Below are 25053 nucleotides of genomic sequence, written 5' to 3'. Positions count from 1 at the left end.
TTAATAAACAAGAGAAAATGTTGCCATGACCTGAATTTCCCATGTACTACTATGACTTTTAATTGGACACACAGTCATCCATTAAATTTGAAGCAGACTTAATTATTTAAAAATGCAGTGGAGGGTTAAGGTGTTTTTTTTTCTTTCTTCGTTTTTTACTACAGGAAAATAAAGCATACAAAAAGATGACTAATACAGACTGTACTTGGAAAGACAGCAACGCTGAGATTATTAGGAGGTACAAGTCAGAAGACAACTCCCAGACTTAAATATCACTTCAGCAAAGAAAAGGAATTATCAGAGGAGGCCAGGTAATTGTTTGGAAGAACTATATGGTAGTATGAAGAATGGGACAGAAAGTTCATGGTTGCAGTTGTATAATCTGCCTTAAAAAATAGTAATAAAAAGGGGAGTTGCAAGCAACTGGTGAAGCTATTCCATAGGTAACAATATGCCTTCTGCTCTGACTTACAATTTCTACTTGCCTTTACGCTTCCCGTTTTATTGCCAAAGGTAGTACTGGATAAAGAGACCTTTTGTTTAAAGAGCTTAACTGCTTATTCCCCACCTGAAATTATAATCAACTGTTGGTGACATTTCAATTACTGGCTGTACAAATGACTATCATGTCACCAGAGGGAAAAAACCTCAGAGCTTATGAACTCTTTAAAGCACATTTCATAAAAATGTTTGAGGTGCATATGCATACAGCTCTGGAAAAGAGAGTAGCTGAGCAGCTTCTCTGCAGAGTGCTCTATGAAACTTTCCCATAGGTGTCTGGAGCCTTTTGATTAAAACCATAGATGACACGCAGCACTGAGAATTGAAGGGGACTAAGTACCAACAGCAAAATCCACTACTTTGATCTCCATCTGGACAATAATTTTTAAGATTTATTTTGAAGGCATTATTTCCTTTCAGTGGTGCAGCTTTTCAGGCTTATGTACATTATCATGGCTCTCTAACTTCAGCTATTTTATAGGTGTATTGAAACATACCTCCAATCATGTAAATTTATTCCAGCTGTAGATCTGGCCTAATGTGTAACCTCGATTCACCTATTTATCTTTGTAACACATGCTCACATCACTCTTTGTTCATTCTTGCCAAGTTTTTTTCTGCATTAATTATAGTCCTAAAAGTCCCCAAGATAACAGGGTTGCGTAACAAATAAATACACAACAGAGATAACAACCAGATAATGGTTGACAATATGCTATATTGTGTAGTATTTTGACATTCCTAAATAAGCAAGCAGCTCCAGAAGAAGTCTTGTTAAGCGAGTCTTCCTGTCCCTGAACTGCACAGGACTTACCAAGTCTTGCTCCGTTGAAGGGATTTAGGCTTCTAGCCTTCCATCCCACCTTCCTGCTGAAGGTTACGGTCCCTCTAACAAGGCAGCATCAATGAGCCTATGCCCAATTCTTAGCTTTGACAGTTCACAGTTACCTACTTTCTGAATGAACTATGGTGCTCAAGGAACTGATATACGTACATTTTTGTTGTCACCCTTTCTACAAGGGCATAAAGCTCCAGAAAGAGATGGGATCTGAAAGTCATGCCATTGACATCCTAATCTGCCACAGCTGAACCAACAAGCTCTCTGACTTCAGTTTAAACTTGGCAACCAACGGAAGTGTGCAATTTCCCATAGGCTATTCTTATTTTAATCGCCAGTTTATGTCAGACCCATGACATTAGTATGAAAACAACTTAGGCTCCTCTGTACTTCCTAAGAGCACACAGGAGCAAGCTAAGTTTTCAGTAGCCTACCTCCTTCAGATCTTGGATGCAGTGTTGCTCAAAAACATAAAGCAACTGCTACAAATTCAGACAAGCAGATGATCTGGTTAAGTTAAATCAGAAAATCCAGTTCTTCAGGGAATTACTCAGTAAGGAAAACTTTAGGGTTTTGTTTTGCTACTTTCCCTTCCTCAGCTAATAAAATCTATAAAGTTTTTGCACCATCTGCTGGAAAGTATTTTTCAATTTCTTCAATTCTGAAAAACTTTGGGCATTCTTTAAAGACAAAACAAGAGGGTAAAAAAACCCACCGAGACTGGAGCAGTGGGAAAAATTAGATACCTCATTCATCAAAATCAAACAAGCCTTTCCAGAGATTTCACTCAGCTCTAGGCTAGATAACACAACTAAGAAGTCCATGTAGCTTGCTGAATCATCAGGCTTGCCAGCAAAGTTTTGGTATCAAGTCCACTAAGACTGTTCTGTGGTCAAATCCTCAGATGCACAATACCAGGATCTGCCACGGTGACTATCAGTAGTAGAGGTAATGCTTGGACAAAGTCTTCTTTGTTCTTACCAGCGCACAAATCCTTGAAGCAACCCGTCCCCCAGCCAGACCACGTCAGGAAGGAAAGGGACATCAGTCCTGTCACCATCCCCAAATACTCTGCCATCCCCTTTGGGCTGCTGGCAGACGATGTAACTTAAATGCAAGAAAGCTTTCAGATTGCTTATGCCAGCAGATGGATGGCGAACAGCAGAAATAGCTGGTGGAACGCAGAAGCAGCCTTACACCCCCGAGTCTTCCTACTCAGCCCTAACTCAACTCAGTGGGGACCCTGAGGGAAAATTTGCTGCAGTCTCCTCTATTTACCCAAACCTGTCCAAGGGGCAAAAATTAAACAAGAATAATACTGCTTTTTGACAACCTAATCAAATCACCCACATCAGTATTACAATAAAATTCACGCACACCAGATTTTCCCAACAGCTTCCATGGCTGTTTAGAACACACGATAGATTATATAATGTTACCTAGTCCAAAAAAAGTTTACATAATAAAACATTCAATTTATTCCTGTTTATCACACAAGTGAACCAAGTTATGCTTCAGCAAACATTCATGAATACAAGTAATTTTATCTACCCCATGAGTCCTTCAAGGTTCATGAGAGCTGTGCACATGCATGAGTGTTTGCAAACCTAGGATCTAAGTGTGCACTAAACAATCTAATGATACAGATAAGCAGGAAGACTCTGAAGAAGACTAAAAAGTAGGGGAGTTGTATCATTTTGATGGGATTTTATGGCTTAACAACCTTAATCTCCTCCCCTGCCACCTGTCAGACTTGGGGTCTTTAGCTCTACAGCCTAAAAGTTCCAAGTTCCCACATCTTCATGCTGAAAAATATTTGGTATTGAAAGAATATTCAGGGAAAAGTTTTCAAAGGATTTTGGAACACACCTCTATTCATGAAGTCGTTCTGAAAAATCCAGGCCCCACAATTAATGCAGACTATTTTGTAATTCTAGTACTTGCAGTATTTTTATTATTTTGTGGGACCAGGAATCAAGTCTATGCTTAACCACACCTCTATCCTAACTGAAGCACTTCCCTTGCCAGTCCTTTCTGTCACCCTCCTAAAGGGCTACTGAAGCAAAATACTGAAGGAAAACAAGGCCTAAGTCCAAAGGAACACTATTAAATTTGCAGGACAGGGCAGTAAATGTCAGGGCATGCTGCCTGTCTAACCCACCTCCTCTGGTTCAATCAGCTTGAATTCCATGCCTCGGCCAGTCCATGCTATGAAGTGAGAGTTTGACGGGTCATCAAGAAGAGCTACCAAGAACTGCCACAGCTGAAGCGAGCCTCGCCGTTGATACGTGGGTCCCTCACGGTACATGCCTGGCTCCTGTTTGACGTCACCTGCACAGAATAGTGACAATGTTAGATGAGCAGTGCGTAAACAGCATCATCACTTAGTTTGTTAGATTAACCACGAAAGCAATCATTAGGGCTAATAAAACAGAGAGAAAGAACTGTTACTACCCAGCGACCCACAAATGCAACATTCCCCTGAATGCTGTTAATTGCAAACACTCTTACAATAACATATTAATATACTAAAGAAGTACCTAAATTCAGTCATAATTTATGGAAGCCTCTCTAACCCTATCCCCATTTACTTCTGATCCATGCAAATCTCGCTTGCAAACCATTTTTTAATATCCTCCATTTGCAAGAGCATGAACTATTTTTGTAAGCAACTCTGATGCCTGGAGAACTGCATTTGTGTACTATACTTCGCACAAGCCCCAGTTTTGGAAATGTAATGTACGCTTCATAAAGCTGCAAAACCCTATTGAGTGAAACTTCTTTTGCATGCAAATGCTTCTAAGGAAAATTTGACAAAGTATTTGACTTGGACTTAAACAGCATGTGCTTTATGTATAGGTATGCAAATCCTGCAGATACGCAAGTTCCTCTGTGGCATACTGGACTTGCATATAATCACATATTACTTTTATTCATATCTACATACAGGATTAGTATTCCCCCTGAAAAGCAGTAAGTTAATTTTTCTAAAATTTCAAGTCCAGAGGAAGCTTCTAAAAAACAACAATAATAAATAATAATATTCTGCTAGCTGTTCCACAAACTGCCAATGAAAAAAACATCTTGCTATACCCATACTGTGTCTCTGTTGTTTTTAAATTATATTCATACTAAACAACGCATGCAAACAACAACAGCTGAGAGGTCTGATGCTGAAGCAGAGAGTATTTCTTTCTCCACACTATGACAGCCATCCTTAATATGCTGGTAAAATTCCTCATTTCAACTACCAGAACAGCAATACCCTCCAATAAGCAGCACGACCTGTTAAGTATGGAAAGCCAGGACTTTACATTCAACCACAACATTAGGATGCTCTGATTGCCATTACAGAACGGCTCTGTGTAGTGAAAGTAAGAATAATAATATTAAAAATGGAGCATTTCCTTTTGTAATCAGGAAAGAAAATTGAGTCAATAGCTGTGGAAAACAAATAAATCAACACAAGGCTTTTTAGTTTATGTGAGGTTCAAGTTCCAGTCCTGAAAGGCCTTCTTTTTCAAGGACAGGATTTTTCTTTTAATGATAGCTGAGCAATGTGCAAATACCAAGTACAGTATTAGAGAGGATCAAATTCTTCGCCTGTGCCGATCTTCGATTTCAAATGAAGCAGCTGAGAATCTACTTCTGAAACATCAAGACTAGTCCTGGTCTTACTCCGCTTTTGCTTTACTGACCAAAACATGATGACACATCTGCTATTTTTTCCTCAAAAGTCATCATGCTAGCAGTATAAACCCACCTATTTGTATCACAACATCAATCTTCTAGAGTACAAGGTGTTCTCTGAATGGACAGTCATAGAAGATAGCAACAGACTGCAACACAAATATTTCCAAACATTTATTTCTTTTACTTTATTTGTGTTTCTTCTCCATTTTCAATTCCTTCCCTGTACATAACCCAAACAAACAAAAAGGATTTTCAAGAAAGACACAGACAATCCCTACTCCTGAAGAGTTTTAACTTCTTCAGTACAGGGTCTGACCTATTCCAAGAAATGTAAATATGAATTTGCTGGTGGTACTGAAAACAGATCAGGTCCACAGTCATTTTGAGGGAAGAAAAAGCCCTGACACAATGTGATTTGAAAAAAAGGGGGGAGTGGGGTGGGGTGGGGTGGGTGGGTTAGTGTACATTCCAAAGCTGGGCATAAAGTAGACTTTAAATAAATCACCCTTTCAGTGAACATGCCAATCCAGTGACAATGCAATACTGGACTGAGCAATCTTCGGTTACATCTATCATTATTTAAAATACTCTTATTTATTTCTTCCTATTCCTTACCAACTCTGAAATGCACATAATACTTCCATTAGGAATGTGTAATACTTTGTCTTACTTTCATTTTAGAGTTTCCCATTTTTCAGCAAACGCAACAAATGATGTGAGGCGTGCAGCAGTTTTATAATCCATGCAAGTGATTCTCAGGGGAGAACAAACAAGAGAAAAAACCTCAAGAGTTCTCCAGCTCTACTTTTAGCTATGGTCAGAAAGCTGTTCACAAGTTTATCAGAAATTATCTACTCTTTCCTGCTAAAATAAATAAAGCTGGAAATACATACACTAACACAGAGAAGCCACTCTAGGAAACGTAAGTAATTGGTGTCCAAATTACTTCCCAAAGTTGCAGGCTATACAGAGTCACTAGCGAGAAATACTGAGTCCATCTACTTTGTCTATAATGAAATAAATCTGATATAAACTGGCTTACACCAGGAAACTGATTTTACATCAGAGTAACTGAGGATAATTTGGGTCATTTATTATAATTGACCTCAGAATCCCTCTTGAAAAAAATCTGTTGTAATGGGTAGTGTTGTGAAAAGATCATTGATTTGTTATCAATCCCACTGAAAAATAAACCACTAGTAAAATGTTTAACCTAGTGCAAATACATTGACACAAACACAAAAATGCCCTATACACTCACTCCCCACTATTCATCACTTCACAGACAGCGAGACAAGAGGCTTAATCCTCAGTAAAACCAAAGCTGCTGCTTTCTCCACCGTTTTGTTAATTATAAGAAGAGCTTTTCATTAAATCTGAAACAAGCAGTGGTATGTGATCATCAGTGCAATGGAAATCCTCCTATTACTTCTCAACAGTACAGGAACTGAGCTCCTCTGCCACAGCTCTGGATACAGCATCTTTCACTGGCAAAAGTTGAACGACATCCTATTGAAGACGAGACTTTGGTTTCAAGAGGCAAAGGTCAGCTTTGGTTGGGTGCACCGCAAATGGTGTGTTAAGGAATCCTAAATTGGAACGTTACCAAGCTTTTTTGATCAGCAACGGAGAAAAGTCCCTCATCTCTTCCTTTTTCATCTCCCCACACAAGAAAAAGAAAGATGTGTCATACATACCGTCAAACTTCTCTGGAACAACGCAAGTGTCATCATAAAACTGCCTAGGTCCCTTTTCATACATACAGCCTGTAAGTTAAAAAGAGAGAGGTGTTTATATAAAAGATGCATGGAGAAAGAAGAGATCATAGGCTTAATGCCAGAGGGAACACTAAGTCATAGAGGAATCAGATTAATATCCCACATCCTTTACACACCGCCCAATCACAACATTTTGGCCTCAGTACAGGGGTGTTTAATTAATGTGTGCATTCCCAAAAGACTGTTAATCTCCACCTGCAAAAATGAAAACGCACCCATTTTTCTCTATGATTTATTCCAAAATGTTTGTCTCATTTCCTGTTTGAACTAGCATGGCTTTGACTTTTAACCATTAGTTCCTGCAGGTCTTCTCCCTCTGAGACTAAAAAAGTCCTGCCCGTTTTTCCTCCTCACACTCACAGAAGCCCTTCACCTGATGTTTCCTCCAATTAAGATCATACTGTAGAATTTAATTTTTGTGGTTAAAAGACATTCTCTGCAATCCTGCATTCTTTCTAGCACTCTCTTCTATACACACTCCCTACTTTTCAGTATTATTTTAATGTTTTGCTTAATCAGAACTGTACTGCATTGCCAGTATCGGCCTCACCAGTGCTTCTTAGCGAGACACAGGATCTCCTCCTCTCCTGCCTCCCTGTGACCCTCCTTTTGACTGTACAAATATTACAGAAGGTCTTTTTGCCATACAGTTGCAATGTTTGGTTGGGCTGGTTTCCCACTGTGAATCTGAAGAGGAGGAGGGCCCATCTCAAAAATCATTTTTTCCAACAAACTCTTTCCCGGTTCCATAGGCCTCGTCTACATTCAGCATATTAAAACCTCATCTGGTTTCACGTGCCCAGATTACCACACAATTCAAGTTGCTCTGTGTGACTGACCTGTCCTGCCTGTTATTTACCACTCTGCCTATCTTTATGCCATAAAGTTATCTATTAACTTCATCCTGTATCTTTAATGAAAATACTGAATAGCAACACTCCTGATATCAATTCTTGCAGAAATATAATAGAAACAATCTATTCAGAGATGACTGCCCAGTGACAGCCACTTTTAGATCTGTCAGTTGGCCAGGTCTTAATGTATTTAATGTGTACTTCATTGACACTACTTTGTGCTAACTTCTTAATCAGAATCTAATGCAGCAGCAAACTGAACATCATAAAAAGCCTAACTATATGATACAAGTACCTTTATCAAGCAAACTTTTAATCTCAGCAAAGAATAGAATCAGATTTGACATGACCTTTATTCCACAAAACCATGTTGACTGAATTCCAAATACAGAAAACAAGTATTTATAGAACATCACTTCTTTTTCTACATAATTCGTAACAATTTTACCACCTCACAAGTACTTACAAGTACATAACATGGCTCAGATTGTTTTTTCCCTATCTGTACTGTGATTAAACCTCAAATCTGTTGACCTTAACCCTCCCTGCTGATCGTGGACTTTTCTCCGATGGCTTTCACCTCCCTTGACAAGTTTTTTATACTTCATATAATTTCATATACCAAGACTGTTATAAATTTCCATTTCCTGTTTCACCCTCCTTGTGAAACTCTACCTTCCATTTCTATTTTCTAAATTTATTCCACCCCTTGAAGCACTTGGCCTTTTAGCCAGATTTGTTATCTTTCTAGTTGTTTCTTTTTACTAGTGAATGAAGTCTTACTAGAGGACTCCAATTCACACATCTGTCTGAATTTTCATCAATTTCAAAAACAACTTCCCTCACATTTGTGAAGTTTGTCCCTTGGAAGAAAAACAAATAGACTCTAATCAAACAAACAAAAAATCACATATTGACAAGAAAGATACACCCAAGCAGGAGTGCATGGTACAACCTCTCTTCCAACATTCATTTTTATTTTGTTCTGTTGGCCTTCTTATTTTTAATACATACAAACTACTTTTACTCAGAATTACTAATTTTGACAATGATCTAAGTTTTGCCCTACTGAGGTCACTGGGAGTTTTGGTACATATCACACGGCTGTAGAATTTGGGGTTAAGCAGCATCAACACATTGCAAAATTTTTAACAACAGCAAAAGCCAAAACCCTTCACTGAATTTAAAATATAAAATGGATTACTTAACAGTTAACTGAGCCTGTCACACAAATAACCTGGAAAAATATCACTTAAACAGAATGGTGAAATGGATAAATTTTTAAGCGTCTCTTCCTTTCAACTGCTAGAGGCCTTGAAAAGCACAATGAGTAAATTCATAACATTGCTTCTATCCTGACCAACCTGTAGCACTAAAAGAAGCTACCAAAAAAAAAAAAAAAAAAAAAAATCAGTGCATCAGAAACTTGAGACTAGGAAGGGAAAGATGATGCAAGTCTTCCCAGCAGCAGAATTAAACCAGTGAACCCCAAAACCCTCCAGGCTTTTTAATTTTCCACATTCCTCTCATACAAAAGTGATACATAATAGAAAACTTAACTTCTGTTCTGTTTGGGTGAGCCAGGAAGCCTTCTTGCCTCATGTAAATGGAATGGCAGCTAGGCACTTCTGAAAGGAGAAGACGACAATGCTAATCAAAAGGTTGTCTGGAATTAAAAGTGTGCAGGTTATCAATGAGACAGGCTGCAGGCAGAAGAGCAACAAAAAAGGATGCAAGTTACAGCGAGGGGGAACCTGTCAACACAGAGTCAGCACTTCAGAGCAGCATGCACAAGGCATGGCAGAGGAGAAAATCACATGAGGATCAAAGATCCCATCTCACATAGGCACCTGAAGTAAAACCCTTATTGTAATTAATTTTGCTAAAAGCTGACTTCCATGACAATTACACTTTAGACTATTCACAGACCAAAAAGTCCACACAAGACAGTACGAGCATTTTAAACCCTGTGATTGTACTTCTATCTTTGTAACTAATTTGACATCAACTGCACAGAAAAGCATGCCGTCACACTGGAGATTTATAAACGCTGCAGTAACACAAAGAATGTCAAAATGAATTTAGAGTAGGATATTGCTTTTTAGACTCTAGTTAAGGATTTGAAGGGTTAATGAAATTTTCTGTAATTGCTAAGCATTTAATCTAGGAATTAAGATGCGTCAATTTCACCCTCCACTGGTACATCCTTAAACAAAAAGACACCACTTCCCCCCAAAAATTACTGCGTATATTCTAAGTAATACAGATATTTATTTGCTTTTCCCCACCTCTACTCAAATCTGTAAGAAGAATGAGGAAAACCAAACAGAACTAATGAAAATGGTGTTCTTTAAAGGTCTTTCTATTTTTTTCCTCATGCCTTGCACTGTCCTCAAGTAACCACATCCTGTGCACTGGGACTTGCAAACAGAAATAGACCATAAATGTTTGCCCTTCTAAACCATGTTTAACCCACTTCTTGGGTATCAAAAGTCTTGCTTAACAAAGTCTGTTTGATCTTGTGATAAACTCCTACCCCAAGCTATGCAATCTGTTACCAGTAACTTGTAACTCTTTAAGAGATGCAAACGGAGGTTGAAAGACCAGACATTATTTTTCAACAACTCTTTCAGACTGTTACAGACAGAAATTCCAAATTTCACTGTTCTCCGACTAGTGATGAGTATCAAAGACTTGGCAGGATAAGAAAATGAGGTTTTACACTGACTTCACAGAACAAGTGAAACACAGGGCAGTAAGTTTCCTGTAACAGTCCACTGTCTCTCTTGCACATCCGTGCCTAGTGCCTAACTCTTCATCACCTCCACTCTCACTGAAACACTCATTGCCGTCCCCTCAGGCCTGCACAATCTCTAACCTCTCAGGCAGCTGTTCTGATCAAAGATACGAATCAGTGATTCAGCGATCACCTGAGTCAAGTATAGCTCTATGGACCAGAAGTCAAGGCTGCAAGTAGTGGCTCACCTGCAAGGAATCATTCATGTTAACAAGTAGATTGAATTTTAAGAAGAATGGAAAAATCTACGTAAAAAAGGAGGAAGTTGTAAAACTGAAACAGATGCTATTTTCTATTTTAGGTAAAAATTCACTAGTATTGGCAGCAAAACCATTTTTGACTCATGAACTCCACTCTTGCAAAGTGATACAGCAGAGTGTACAGAATAAAGAATTATGCACACATCCCAGAAATTGTGTTCTTAGCCAATTTGGGGTTTCATCTCCCATGCTCCTAAGTCAATTATAATTAACATCTGGAGTCTTTTTAAGGCAAGCATTGTTTGTACCAACATTACTTAATCTTCTGGTTAGCTTGTGCTTAAACAGTCCACAGAGGACTGAAGAATACAGCAAGGAAGAGTTTATTTCTCGTAAAGTAACTAGAGTCTTGTTATCCTAAAGTGCTATCAGTTAATTTATGACTATCAGAGTGGGTCAGACTCTAATCAAATTGTAGAAACATTTCCAAAGTGATTATTCAATCAAATGACTAACATGGTTAATTAGGAGCCATAAACATTGCTCTGAAGTTCATCAAAGTAATGACTTGCCCAGAAAAATTACTGCTAATTAAATTGCCTGCTGCTTTCATTTCTACCTTATCTAATAAAAAGTCCAACCAATGAAATTTAGTGTTGCAGTTTTAAATTGTACTAAATGCTTGACTAAGACCCAGAAGTATTTTTACAAGCTAAGCAGAGCTACTTCAAAAGAAAACATTTTAGTGCAGAAATTACAGAGCAATTATATGTTTTCTTCTCCTTAAAGCATTGTTTCAAGACAACTAATAAGACAGAAGCAAGGGCAGGATCCAAGTGTCTCAGCTGACTGATTCTATCACCTTTTAGCAAAAGAAAACCGCGCCTTCATTTAGGACACACAACAGGCATATTCCTTCAGACTTTTAATGAAGTAATTCATATTGTAAAGGTACATCATCTCTAGAACAGCAGAGTCCCTTTAAAAAGATCAAGCTAACTAAAAATATGGAGACATTAAAAAATTAACTTATCTTTGCTTCTTAATTTTGAATACTTAAGAGGTCATTTCTTCATTGCTCCTCTTGCTAACAGCAACATAGCAATCATCTTAAAAGAATGAACATGGTCCTTATATCACATTGATTTGAAACCATTTTTTCCCAGTAGGTGTTGTTTTAAAATTACATGTAATCTAGAGACTGCAGAAATGCCTTCTCATCTGGGACTGTCACAGAGTAAAATACTAGAAATAACCTCTGCCTGGGCCTTAGTTAAAATACATGAATACAGAAAAAGCCCAGACTTCCTCAGGACAGGAAAAATCTGCTACTGAGTTTACCAAGCACAGGTTCTAGGTTTCATTATCGAGTAAGACAACTGAGTGGGTCCCTTTGTAAGGAAGTATTTCACATTAATTATCATATCAGAATTTAAAGGGCTACGTTGTCTCAGCCCTGTATAACTCAAAGCAGGTAATGAATCCTTAAATCCTCTTTTTCAATTGTTTTTCAGAGATATGGACCAGGTTTCAGACCCACAATCACACCCTGCACAGAAACAGAATTTCAGCCTGCATCCCTAGCCACATGAGGCATAGGGAAGATGAAGCTTCTGCAGGCGATGGGACAAAGTAACTGTCTTCTCCTGAATGACACAGAGCAAAGCAGGAACTGGAAACCCGATCCAGGATTTATTCTTTGGCCATTCCCGTTTCTGACCTTACACAGCCTTCCTAACTAAAGGACACATTGTTACACTACCCTGTAACTCTGAATTAACTTTTTCCTTCACTTTATCAACATCAAGATTTGGAGACCCAGGGCACTCACTACCCATGAACATGTGATGTGACAAAGCACAATGCAATCCAGAGGCACTGCACTGTGTACGTGCACTTGCAGAGAGACAGGGAGGCCAAGGCTTAGCAGGCACGTACAATCTGGAACAGGGTGGTTGAAGAAGCTGAGCCACCTGCCTGTCCTTGGTCTCCCCGTGGCAGCTCAGGTGAGTGGTTGGTACAGTGTACTGGCGAGCGGCTGCCTTATGCAGCCAGCCTGCTAACAAGTCACTCAAACTCATGAAACAACTCATACGTGAAACTTGCCTACTTCCTTACAGGTATAAAACAAAGTGATGACACTAAAACTGGAGCCTTCTTACTGTTTGCCTGCCTCTTTTTTGATTTACACTTTACCACCAGCTAAGCCTTATTAAGAACAGTTCTCAAAAGGAACTGTTCCCAAAGGAGCAGTTCCCAAAAACTTTGGAGGGACTCCACTGGCAGTGGACTCAGCCAGTCCTGTTAATTTAACTTACATTTTATCCTCCTCAATTGCCCTTTTGGTCTGAAAAGTAATTACATGGGTTTTGGCTCCTATTTCAGCAATCCAGAGTTGGTATATCTATACAAACAGACTTAAGTGTGCTGTGCCACTGGTCTTCCCACAGGCAAGAAATACAGCACACGCAGATCCCTTCCCTTTGTGCTACCGGGCACAGAAGGGCACGCACAAGCCCCTCGGGTATGTGACCAACACAGCTCCCACACCTCACTCACATGTCAGCCTGACCCTTTGTTACACACTGTGAGTACGCCAGTCCTTGCTTGGGTGCCTTGCAGAGCTTTGCACAGCGCTTCCTTGAGCAATACAAGCATTTCTCTGGTACACGGAGAGGTGGTTGGTGCAATGGAGATATTTTTACCAAGTGCAGAGACAAAGGTAGCCTTTTAAAAATAAAATGTTCAAGCTAGAACACATCATACTTTTGTCCTCAAACTTAAAACATCACAATCGCACTGCAAGTAACTTTTCTGTTCATTGATTTCTAAGAGCACTGACAAGCTGTTTACAAAGAAGTGCTTCACCCACCACTGAAACATATTTAGCCTCCTGGTGGAAAGCAGCTGTTTACCACCACCAAGAAGCTCTGACCAGCTCAAGGGTGAAGAGCAACTGAAGTCACCGGAAAACAGACAGGGTTTTTTAGGTAAGAAAGGCAATTCTTCAAACTAGATTGCAACAAGTGGCTAAGGCAGCAACCACGCATCACTAAGAAAAATGCATGATGTGTGTTTTGCAGGGAGAAATACCAAATGGTTTTTTTTGGTCATGAAACATATGATTTTGTAAATCTGCAGAACACATTTAGATTAAAACTTGTATGTCTCTCCAAAAAGAGACATTCAGGTAGAAATACTAGAACCAGTAACAATCTCCCTATACAGGAATTGTTTAAGCATATTTCACAACTCGGATGCTGGTAGATCAGGTTTTAGTTCAACCACTTTTAAAAGAACTATCCCCTCAGAATCTATGTAATTACAACAGAGTCCTACAAACTGGTAAAATCCTAGCAATACAAAAGTCAGCATTTTTTTTATTAGCAGATTCAGCATGAAAATGTAGGTACACTGAAGTTACATGGGTGAAAAAAGCCACTATCTTTTCCAATATTCAACGTAAAAATTAAGCATTCTTTTCCCAAATCGTTATGCAGTTTAAAAACATTCAGAATGGAAGGTTTTGTTCATTGTTTTGTCTGTCACTAGCCTTTGTAACAGCAATTCGGGAAAAAAAAAATGAATCTACAAGTATGTGTGCTCATGGATACGCATACATGCCCTTCTAAAAAATAGCTACTTAACATTTAATTTCTTACATCTCACTCCACAAAAACCTACCAGAGAATGAGATTTGGCCCTACCAGCTCATGTCTAAGTGGAATTATTACACACATACAGAAAAAAAACCTTAAGCAAACATCTTCCTTTCCACAACTTTGGGTTTTAGATCTATGACAACATCTAATGCATTTTCTGAGACCAGATGTCAACAGCCTGTCTAGGCGATGTGTAACTTTTTATACAGCAGAACAGGAAAACAAAGGCTCATACATTCAGCTCTGAATTGAAATTCCACATGGAGTTGATCTTTTGAGCATACTTTAAAAATCTCTTATTTGCTTTTATTAACCTCAGTAACTGTAAAATGTATTTTAAACATCGCTGCTCTTTGAGTCCAACAAAAGGCAGCAGTACTTTCTCTCTCCCTCGCTCCTTTTGTTGGTGATCTTACTGCAAAAATGTCTGTGTTGCTTTTTCTCCCCCGCCCCATCCCCTGCCTGTAAAATTGAAGTTGGACAAACACTGCACGGCTGAAGTGACATATTTGAATGGAATTCAGACCAACCAGTTCCTGTTTATGTTTCTGATTTGAGAATATAGCCTTCTCATTCACTATACATTAGAAACACACCACGGCCATAAATGGAGTCAGGTTACAGGCAGGCAGGGCCAAGGCGCATTAATCATTACTTTAAGGCAACTGGCAAAAGCAGCAGCTGAGGGAACACTACACCCTTCAGCTCCGCATAAATGGACATTCCAGGGTTTGGCGAGTGTGGGTTGGGTTTTTTTTTGTTTTTTTTCCCCTCCCCTTCAGCATCCATTTTATGAATGAAACTTCAGGCTGCACAGAGTCCATTCATATAAAAAGCTATGCTCACAGGGCTCGGTCTCTCGGGATCAATCAGTCTTGGGTAAGGCTGATGTGATTGGTTTAAGGCAGGCTTCAGCCTTCCATTACTGATTTAAAATGCAGCCTGTGTCCATTTGACCTGCGTTAATGCACAAAGAGTAAATCCAGACTGCGCTCTCAATCCTCAAATCAAATCATTAGCCAGTGCCACTTACTGTAACTGTAGATTTAGAGGATATTTATCCATTTCTTTAAAAAACAGGGACTACAGGACAATTTTTCAGATCGTATTGTCTGCTTTAAAAGAAAAAAAGAGATGCATGGTCTCTTGCCTACATGCTCACATTAACTTGGTATTCAGGTTTTCCTTCATTCATGAAGGTAGTATAACAAAAATGAATTCTAACTACAGATTTCTTTCAGACAGAATTAGTGAACAGAGGAAATCAGCTAGATGGGAAGCAAGTGAAAAGTTATAATTTTGCCTTTCATAGCAATCTTCTGAAGTCCAGGTTTCCAAAGTCTCCCCCTCAGATGCTCTTACTTTCTACTGTCACACCATCCAACAGCAGATTTGTGTTTATGTGTTTTAAGGGCAAGTACAAAGAGCTGTGCAGTTTATCTACAACAAAATCCACGCTCATTCACTGAAGCAACACAGCAGACAAGCTCCTGAAAAAACAGGATGAAACATTTTGAACCACAGAAGTGAGACTCAGGAAAACTGCAAAACCAAAAATGAGGTGGGGGGAGACTTCCTAAACCTATTGAACTCAAGAGGAAACCCCTATCCCTTTGCCCCTCCTGCCTTTATGCCAGCCGGATTTTCATTGATAAAAATTGTACTCTGTTAAAAGAATTCCTTTAAGGCCATAAGGAGATGCAGTTTTGAGATGCATGTACTGAAGCACCATATATAGGAAAATGATGGAGTCGGTTCTACATCACAGAGCATTTTATAAAACTATGTTCAAAACCACTGCAAATATTTGCAGTCTCACCATTAAAAAAAAGGGGGGGTGGGCGGGCGGGAACCTAGAGATAATTTGAGGAAAAGATTAAGCAGCTGGAGGACTTATGAAGCAAGACCTCAAGAACAAGTCACACAGACAGACTGAGAGTATACATGTAAGCTGTCTACAGAGATTTAGAGGTGGTGCATTAATACCAAGGAATTGTTTTGCGATGAGCCAAAGATGTGTAGCTACGAGCAAGGGAATGAAACTGATCAAAGGGAAAATTTAGGCTTACGATCAAGAAATTTTTCTTAACTGTGAAGTCTATTTAGTCTCTGAAATAATCTCCCAGGGGAATAATTGTAGTAATAATACTTAGCACTCATACAACGTTTTATGTTTTCAAAGCACTGTACAAAAATTAGCCAATATAATTAAAGACAGTAGCAGAAGCACCATGAGTGCTGTCATTTTAAATGCTGCACTGGTCAACGCACTGAAGAATATCCTGGAAAAAGCAAATCTGCACTGACTCTGACAGCTGAGAGTTCCTTTTTTCCTTCATACTAGCATCTCCAAATGTCTAAACTTTACCTCCAAGAAGTACAATAGAATATACAAATGTTGTTTTAAAAAGTAAAAGAAAAAAGCAATCTGCAACTAAATATAATTCTAAGAAATAAATTTACTTCTTTTTCCCCTTGAAGTTTTAATTCAACACATTCTCTTACGCTGTGTGCAAACTCCCAAATTTAAGGACATGTCAGCTGATCTCTAAGGAAGAATGAACTACTAGGGATCTTTTTCCACATTAATTCACATTCATCTGCTTTTCAAAAACCACCACATGAGGTATTTGAAAGGACTCTTGTTTTTTATTCTGTTCCCAGTCAGTAGATAATTGCACATTTGTAACAGGACTGTTAGCATACTAACAACATCCTATACCTATAAGAGCAAATTTAGGAGGTTAAGAAGTGTCATAATTACAACTTCCTGCACAACTCTGACACAACTCCTTTGTTGCAAATGAATTATGATACAGCCTTTTGTCTTGGCATTCTTGCCTCTTGACTGCACAGGTCAAAATTGTTTAGGGGAGGGAGAGCCCTGCTGTAAACATCTTTGCAGGTGGAGCCCCTACTTCATTTGTAACAGAGGCTGGAAGTTGTGTACTTAGTGAAGCACAACATTTCAAGAAAGGGAAAGATGACCTCAAGATTAATACAGCTAGATGGTCAGTTTTAGGCCCTAACAAAACCCATTCCAGCCCTAATGAAGTTTTGCAAAGTAGTCATGTCGCTTCTGCCAGATTTTTCATTTTACTTATTATTTTTGCAGTGCATGCACAGGGACCCTCATCTGATGTTCTTGTACTTCCTCAGCTAGAAATACAAAGAAAGGTTCTAGCAGCTAAGCTTTGAACATATGTATTACATAATGTTCTTTAGAAATTATCCATTCCTGACTGGGTATCCGAAGTATCTCTGCTGTGTCCCTCCTGCCTCCACTCATCCCTCTGTTTAACAGAGGGGTAGTTCACATATGGAGGCCAACACAAGGTATTTATTTGCTTGTGAGGCCTCAGGAATTAAAGGGATGAGCAACTCAACAAGATGTGGAGGCTAATAATTCTATCTGGATTGTTCATTCTTTATGTGATGCAACTAGTATCTTGGAAGAAAACTTGGAAAGCAACAGGGAGAGAAACCAAATTTTCTAAGGTCCATTCAAGTGTATGAATGGTGAGGCTACCCTGAAATGTAACTGTGAGAATATCCCTGTTAATGCCTCTAACGTGCTTAGAAAACACTAAATCTATCTAGACTTCAACAGGTAAATTCCTGGCAATCAGTAATAAGTACATGCAAACAACAACTCCTCCTCTACTTACCTCTAGCACCTCTGTTCAACACATTTTCAAGTTCCCAAACACATGGTCACAAAAGAACTTTCCAACCAAAATAACTTTTTCAATTGGGGGGGGGGGGGGGGGGGTGGGGAGAAGATATTTAAACTTAGTAATTTAAGATGTCATTTTAAAACTAGAATTTTAGTATTAATCAATACATGTACATGCATAGCTACCATTGTATGTTAGCATATTTGCAAATACGCCACATTATGTAGAGAGGATCAAGCCCGCAAAGATGTTGCTTAAAAATAAAGCTCAGAACAGATGACTTATCTTGTTTGGCCTTTTTGTTTAAGTACCCAAATACATGAACTGAATTCTAGAAGTGCTAATTGTACAGGAATGCCAACTATTAGTCCTTGTAAACAAAGATCTTGGGAAGCCTTCTGGAGTATACTCATTAATAATGGAAAATCAAAGCTCTCTATGTCCTTAACTGCGTCTTTGTGCTTCAAGTCGTTAGATATAGCATCAAGTACTAGATACATCCGACTGGTAGCCATGGGAAAAAAAAAAAATCCATGTCAGAAAATTAAGGTCTGATCGATTGAACACGTATGATGCACTGTGACTTCTCGAGGTGTAGATGGATAAGGAAAAGCTTCTACTCTGTTGACATTTTTCTTTTTCCATTATCTCAAACATTTCGCAGTAGAAATTGCATACCTGCAATTACAATTACAACTAATTGATCTGCCATTTCCCATGTCATAATTAATGTCATGTTTTAATAGAGTTATAATCATTCCATAATAATGCTTTTCATTCACCAGCTTCCCACAAAGTATACTGCACAAAAGCAATGAACTTTTATGAGGCTCTTTCAAAAACATCCCAAAAGGAACATCTCTGTGTATTACAATGAACTTTTGAAGTATGTTTCTATATTCTTATCTGAGCTGCAATAAAATACCATGCAAAAAAGACTTTTCACTTTGGCATTCCCTCTTCCCTGAATATCCATAGGTGAAAAATGAAATCAATGAATCAGTGACAAATACATTATGTTTCCTAAGGGGTTATTTAATGTACTCTTAGCAAGGATGGAAAATGATGGTTTCTAGAGAACAGATGGTAACAAGACAAAATATCAACAGACCACAGTTGTTGACTGCAATTTACAGAGTGTACAGATGTGTCAACTTAAATGCAGTGATTCTGAGGCCAATAAAAGTACTTCCTGATACCAACAGATTAATTTTTCATGACCACTGGTTACACAGCTATTACATTTTTAAAAACTAATTATTCATCTACAAAAGAAACAACAATTTTGCTGGAACATCATTACTATAGAGTGGAATGTTCTTGCCGGCAGAAAAAAAAAAAAAAAAAAAAAGAAAGGCATGACAGAATTGGATACAAGTTTGCACATTTTCCTTTCAGGATAATAAAATTTCCTGCTTTAAAGAATATTCCAAAGAAAGATAAATGCTAGCAGGCAACCCAGATTTAAAGTAATAGTACACCATAAGGAGATCCCACTTCCTAGCCAAATATGAAGCATGCTTACAAAAGGACCTTTTTTCATCCTTTAATTTAGCAGGATGAATAACGGTGCTTGTGAAGGTTGCAAGGGACTGGCAGTGCCTGAAGCTGCAGTCCCCCATTTATTATCCATTGCTACATTAACTATGCAGACAGTCTCTCCCATGCCGCCCTGTACGACTGAGGATACACAACTGTATCCTTAGTCTGAGATACGTACATACCACCATGTATCTCAGAACCTTCATCAATGATAGGGCTGAGTTCTAGATCTGATTCTTGTAATCTGAACTTATTTTCAGCTTGTCTTGTATTTCAACTTGGAGAAGTATTTCACCTCTGGTTCCCTCCCTGTTTAGGCCTAACCCAAATTTGCCTAAGGATTGGCTCTTTGCTTGTCAAGAGCAAGGGAGGAGAAAGCAGCTCTACTTTCCCAATTTCCCCGTTCTAACATAGAGGTCAACTCTAAAACAAGCACTTTACACTAACAGTAACACAAAATACCCCACTAGACAGACAATGTTAAGTCAGCTATTGAAAAGACAATAAAACCCAGTTCTACACTGTATCAAATTGCAAAATAGTTTGTCATGGGCTAAGCTTTGAAAGGAGACCTCAACTCAGCTGTCATGTAGCCTCTGGGAAATAAAGTGCAAAAGCATCTAGCCAGAGACTGAACCAGCAGGAAAGCACTGCAGGTACTGCAGCATCCAGAAGAAGAATCAGACTCAAGTCAGACAGGGCTGCCCATTCCCCCTGCTCAATTCCGCGTGGACGTGTATGAAAGCAATGTACTCTCCTCCAGAAGCACAGCAGGGACTCGCTGAAACCCCTCCCTTTCAGTGTGGCACACACAAAGCAGGAAAAAAGCAGAGACTGAAGAGAAGCTGCAGAAATCACTTAGACTGAAACACGTGTTTTGATTTTATTTTCTTGGCTCCATACTGATCAACTGTCTACCCCATCTAGCCCACTCCATTCTGTTTTAGTCGGCTTCTCTCCTTAACACCCTTCCATCTTCCTTCTCCTTGTTTCCTGGTACTCTAAACTCTTTCTTTTGCTTCCCTAATTCTCTCTTTTCCCAAGTATAATGTAAATATTTATGTTTAAATCGTGGCAAACATTTACAATGGTATTCCCTTGATTTATGTTTTTATCCTTTCTATCCCTTATCTTTTCTATTTTGACCAGAAGCTATTGAGAGCAGGCTCTGCCACCATCTCCTCTGTTTTGTACTGTCAGTAGAGCAATAAGGCTCCATTCCAGCTGCCCTATAAGCACAATCATAATAAACATTATTAATAGCAACAGCGTATTCTCTACATCAGCAACCTGGCATCCCAGATTATGTACCTCCACAAAACACAGCAGTATGCACAAACTGAGAAGCTGACACCAATTTGGCTGATTCTTCTCCCTCATTGGTTTTATAGCTGTATAAACCCCACTTCAGTGGAGCTACTCCTGATTTAAAGTAGCGCAAGCAAGAGGAGAGAGTCCTCTATTTCTGGCAGACAAATGAAAGAGCTTGTAAAATCCAGCACGCAAATTCAGAGGTCAGAGATGAGATAGTACAGAACAAACCCTCTCTTAAGTAAAGCTCAATTTTGCACCCATGATTTCTACTTCTGCAGCTTCTTTAACGTGTGCATTTTCTGGACAGAGTTCTAGAAAACAAAATCCTTTACAGAGCAAGCAACAGTGGCACGAGTCACACTGTACTATGTAGCAATCTTACTACTTTGTAAGCAATCTCAGACATAAATTACTTTGGGAGACTGAGAAGCCAAAAGAGCAAGTTTCAATTCATATGATCAAAACATCAATAGCACTGGCTTGGACTCATTTATGATGAGTCTTACTATGCAGAACTAAAGGAGAGTCTCACCTACCTGAATCATATGCAAAATCTCTAGGTTCCTGTTTAATCATCAGAGGAGGGGGGAAATTTTGACTGGCTGCACTGCCAACCATAGCGTTGTGTTCATAAACTGGATCGTGGTACTCCTGCTTAAAACCTTGAGGCGGGAAAGGGATGTTTGGCTCAGACATCTGGCGCTGATATATTGGACGTCCTTCCCTTGGCATTGCAGGCAAAGGTGGGAATGAATTGCAAGGTTCAGAGAGCTGGCGGCGAAATCTAGGACACAAGTTAGAGAGGTCATGTAAGGGACTTGAGCTACATTCCATTTCCCAAAGATCTTCACAGGTCATGACTACTGGCTGTATCACTTTCTCAGCAGCAAACATTTTGCTTATGATCATGACAAATGCTGCCACCAGGATGACTTGCATTGTAGAACAGCAACCAGCAAAGAAACAAAACACCCCAGCTATTAATACCAGCTCTAAGACCTGTCCCCATCACCACCCTCTTTTGCTTTCAGTAACTTCTCTCAACAGAAGAGGCAAAGAGGAAAGGCACCACCTTCAAATCAGTAGAAAGACTGACATTCTACCACAGTAACACTACAGGTGCTTAGGTAGAGAGCTCTCTGTTCTTTCACGAGTATTAGCAACATATGGCTTGTGCTCTAATTTACTCTTACCATTCTTGCTGTCACACAGAAACCATTCTGACCACAACAAACACAAACATTTTGAATAAAGAGTATTGTCTGTTGTAACATCTGGAATCATTCCAGGGTAAAAGTCCACAGTTCTGTCCTCTTGGGGATAGTGCCGTGGGAGATCTACCTGCAAGGCTGGCACTGCACTGCAGGCCTAATGTGAAGGGAAAGTAAACACCCTGAAAAAGGACAGGGTGCAAATTTTTGCTAACAGAAACAATGCTTAGGAATTCTCCTCCTGCCTTAACCTGTTCCCTTGGTCACTTCTACATGCAAGAAGTCATCCATGCAAGCCATGATGCTATTTACTACTCTCAAATGCTCTTCAGTAGGCATAAAATACGAGAATTCAGTTTTAAATTAACTTCATTTACATGCAACACTACTCAAGAATCTATCCTCATTGATTCTTCCATAAACCATACCTAACTGAACTAAAAGGCCTGAATGCATTTACTTGGGTATCTGCAAGTTCGCAAGCATAGAGAAGAACACAAGGATGCTATTTTCCCACCGTGCCCTAATGAAGCGCACGAAGTCTTCCTGTCATCTCTTGCAGATTACCACAGTAGTGGTAACCACCACTGTAGTAATATTGTCTGCACTAATCCACAGCAGATGCAACATTCTTGCAACAAACTGCTTACTAGTCCTGTTATCACTCATCATGAACAAGACACTAAAAAAACCCCACCAAATCCTGTGCCTTTCTCTGCAAATTTCTCACTGTCACACTAAAAATAAAATAAATAAAAAAACAAACACCCCAAGAACTAATCATTCTTCACCTTCCTGTACTTTAGATCTGAACTGACTTTGGTTCCTGCAAGCAAAAGCGGACAATCTCTTGGAGAAAACTGTGTGAATGAAGAAGAATGCAAGGGCTTGACTGCACAGGCAATACAATCCTTGACTATCAACTCGTATGTAGTACATGTTTCTGAAACAATTTAATCTCTACTAATGCCTGTTGTAAATACTGAGAACTTGGTCTGACAAATATTTACTGTCATAGTTTAATTACAAATACTGTGGGAGCTACAGAGATAGAAACTATTACAATATAACAGTGGAGATAAAATTAATTTTTGTAATGCTGGTGTAAATATTAGATTTTGCAGTAGAAAGAGTACTGCACTGTAACACTGGGTTTTGCAATTCCACCTACACCTGCAGAAAATAAACTTAGAAACTCAAATGTATTATGAAACAGTTAGGCTGACTGGCACTGCATTCATTTCCCTCTTTTCCTTTTTTCATTAGCCAAAAAAAGAAGCAGAAATTATCATTAAGAACTGTCAAGGAGTGAATCAGAAAATTGCAACTTGAAGTTAAAATAAGAAACAGGCTCACTCACAAAGCCTCAAAGGAAGTTAATAATACTTGTTGTACTGGAAGCTTTGTATGGAATCAAGCCATTTGTTTATACAAGTGGATCTGATTCCTGTTGGTACTTGTTAGGACCACTTATCGTTCATATATTCATGCCCTGTATGAAGATGTATGGGCTGTATGTTCTAGATACTAATGCCATCTTATGCCACCAATGCATGTTCCAAAGAAATAAGCTTTGAGTTACAGATTTATACATGAACTCACATTTGTATGCCATTTGTTTAAACGACATTTTCTCTCTCATTGCATACACTCATTGTAGTAGCATATCACCTTTTAAGTCAGGAAGCTCTGAATTTCACAGAAATACAAAGTACACACTTCCTTCAAACAACAGGAAGTGAGAAGATTCAAAACAAATAAGAAAATGGGGAAAATATATCTTCCACTACAATTGTATCTTCCTTAAAAAAGGAGAAAACTTAGATCTTTTTGGCTTGAGTCAGCTGTTTTGGACTTCACTAGAACACATGATGTCCTATTACAGAAGGGAAGCATTAGTGCAAAATGCCCTAAAGAACATGAATATCAAAGATGGGGGGGCGGGGGGCAGGTGTATGCAAATCTCTATAAACACTCGAATCCGGGATGACATACAGCTTCAGTACTCTCTTTACAAGTTGCTCTAAAACAAAACATTTTTTCATCTGAAGAATCGTATTACCGCTTTCTGCACAGAAGCCATTTAGCTTCTGGAGATCTCAGTCTCCTGACAACTTCACTTTGGTGTATATACAGAAACACAATTTATGCACCATCCTGTAATCGAAACCACTGCCTGGCTTCACTGGGGGCTTGCGTGGTTAGACCACAGCCCACGGAAGGGGAAAAGATGGTGACTATGGCAGCTGAAGGGGCCGATTCAGCGTTTCTTCACCACCAGAAGGGCTTGTATATAACCTTGGGTGGTATTTAAAACTATCTCAGCAGAACACGAAACAGCAATCCAAACCCTAGCACCCCCCTTCAGAAGCGATATGCACAAATCCCTGGAGATAATAGCCCTTATTAGAGCAGAAGCATGCAAATCACACTCCCAACAACTGATTTCCTTTTCAGGCACTTCTTAATTTGCTCATGTTTAAAAGCTAAGTCGAATTTCTGAACACACAACTTTCTTTACATAAAGCTGAAGTTTTAAATACAGCAATCACACAACACAACAGACCAAACCAGGTTCATGCAATACAGGTTAGGATAAACAGAATTCCACAAACAAGTGTTTGGTCTCAAAAATCAGGGAAATCCACTGAACGTTATCTGTTGCAAAACTGAGCTAAGAAAGACAGTCAGTTGTCTGGGGACTTCTAACGTATCAAAACAAAACAGGGTGACTTAAGGACAGTTTAAGCTTTAATTCTAGTCTCTAGCTCTTGTGGCTTTTACTCAGACTAATGTTATTTAAGCACAGTTTATGTTGGCATCTTACTTTGTTTGAAAGGCTACATTTCAAAAGGGGTTGGAAAAATGATCCACCCTTCCACAGAATATTCTGAAGCAGTAACGCCATAACGTGGCCACTTATCTCTTCGGTGAACTGCTTAGCAAGAGGCCAGATATTTATAGCCAAGATCATGCCTGCTAGTGA

At 39.0% G+C, this 25053-nt stretch overlaps 1 protein-coding gene across 4 annotated transcripts in view; it reads right to left on the bottom strand.

Annotated features, from left to right (window-relative positions):
* Positions 1–25053, bottom strand: part of ETV1 (ETS variant transcription factor 1) — a 67143-nt gene that overhangs the window by 5661 nt on the left and 36429 nt on the right. For 3 of the 4 annotated variants that reach the window (XM_055805932.1, XM_055805933.1, XM_055805935.1), the window contains 4 exons: positions 21393–21640; positions 9226–9292; positions 6730–6800; positions 3501–3670 (listed from right to left, as the gene is read on the bottom strand). In XM_055805932.1, coding sequence (XP_055661907.1) covers positions 3501–3670; positions 6730–6800; positions 9226–9292; positions 21393–21640 — 556 coding nt within the window. The remainder of the gene's footprint in view (positions 1–3500; positions 3671–6729; positions 6801–9225; positions 9293–21392; positions 21641–25053) is intronic. The other variant, XM_055805934.1, reaches the window with a different exon arrangement.

Source organism: Falco peregrinus, chromosome 5, assembly GCF_023634155.1.
Source record: "Falco peregrinus isolate bFalPer1 chromosome 5, bFalPer1.pri, whole genome shotgun sequence".
NCBI classification, from domain to species: domain Eukaryota; kingdom Metazoa; phylum Chordata; class Aves; order Falconiformes; family Falconidae; genus Falco; species Falco peregrinus.
Note: the sequence above shows the minus strand (reverse complement) of the source record. Positions and strands in the feature narration are given on the sequence as shown.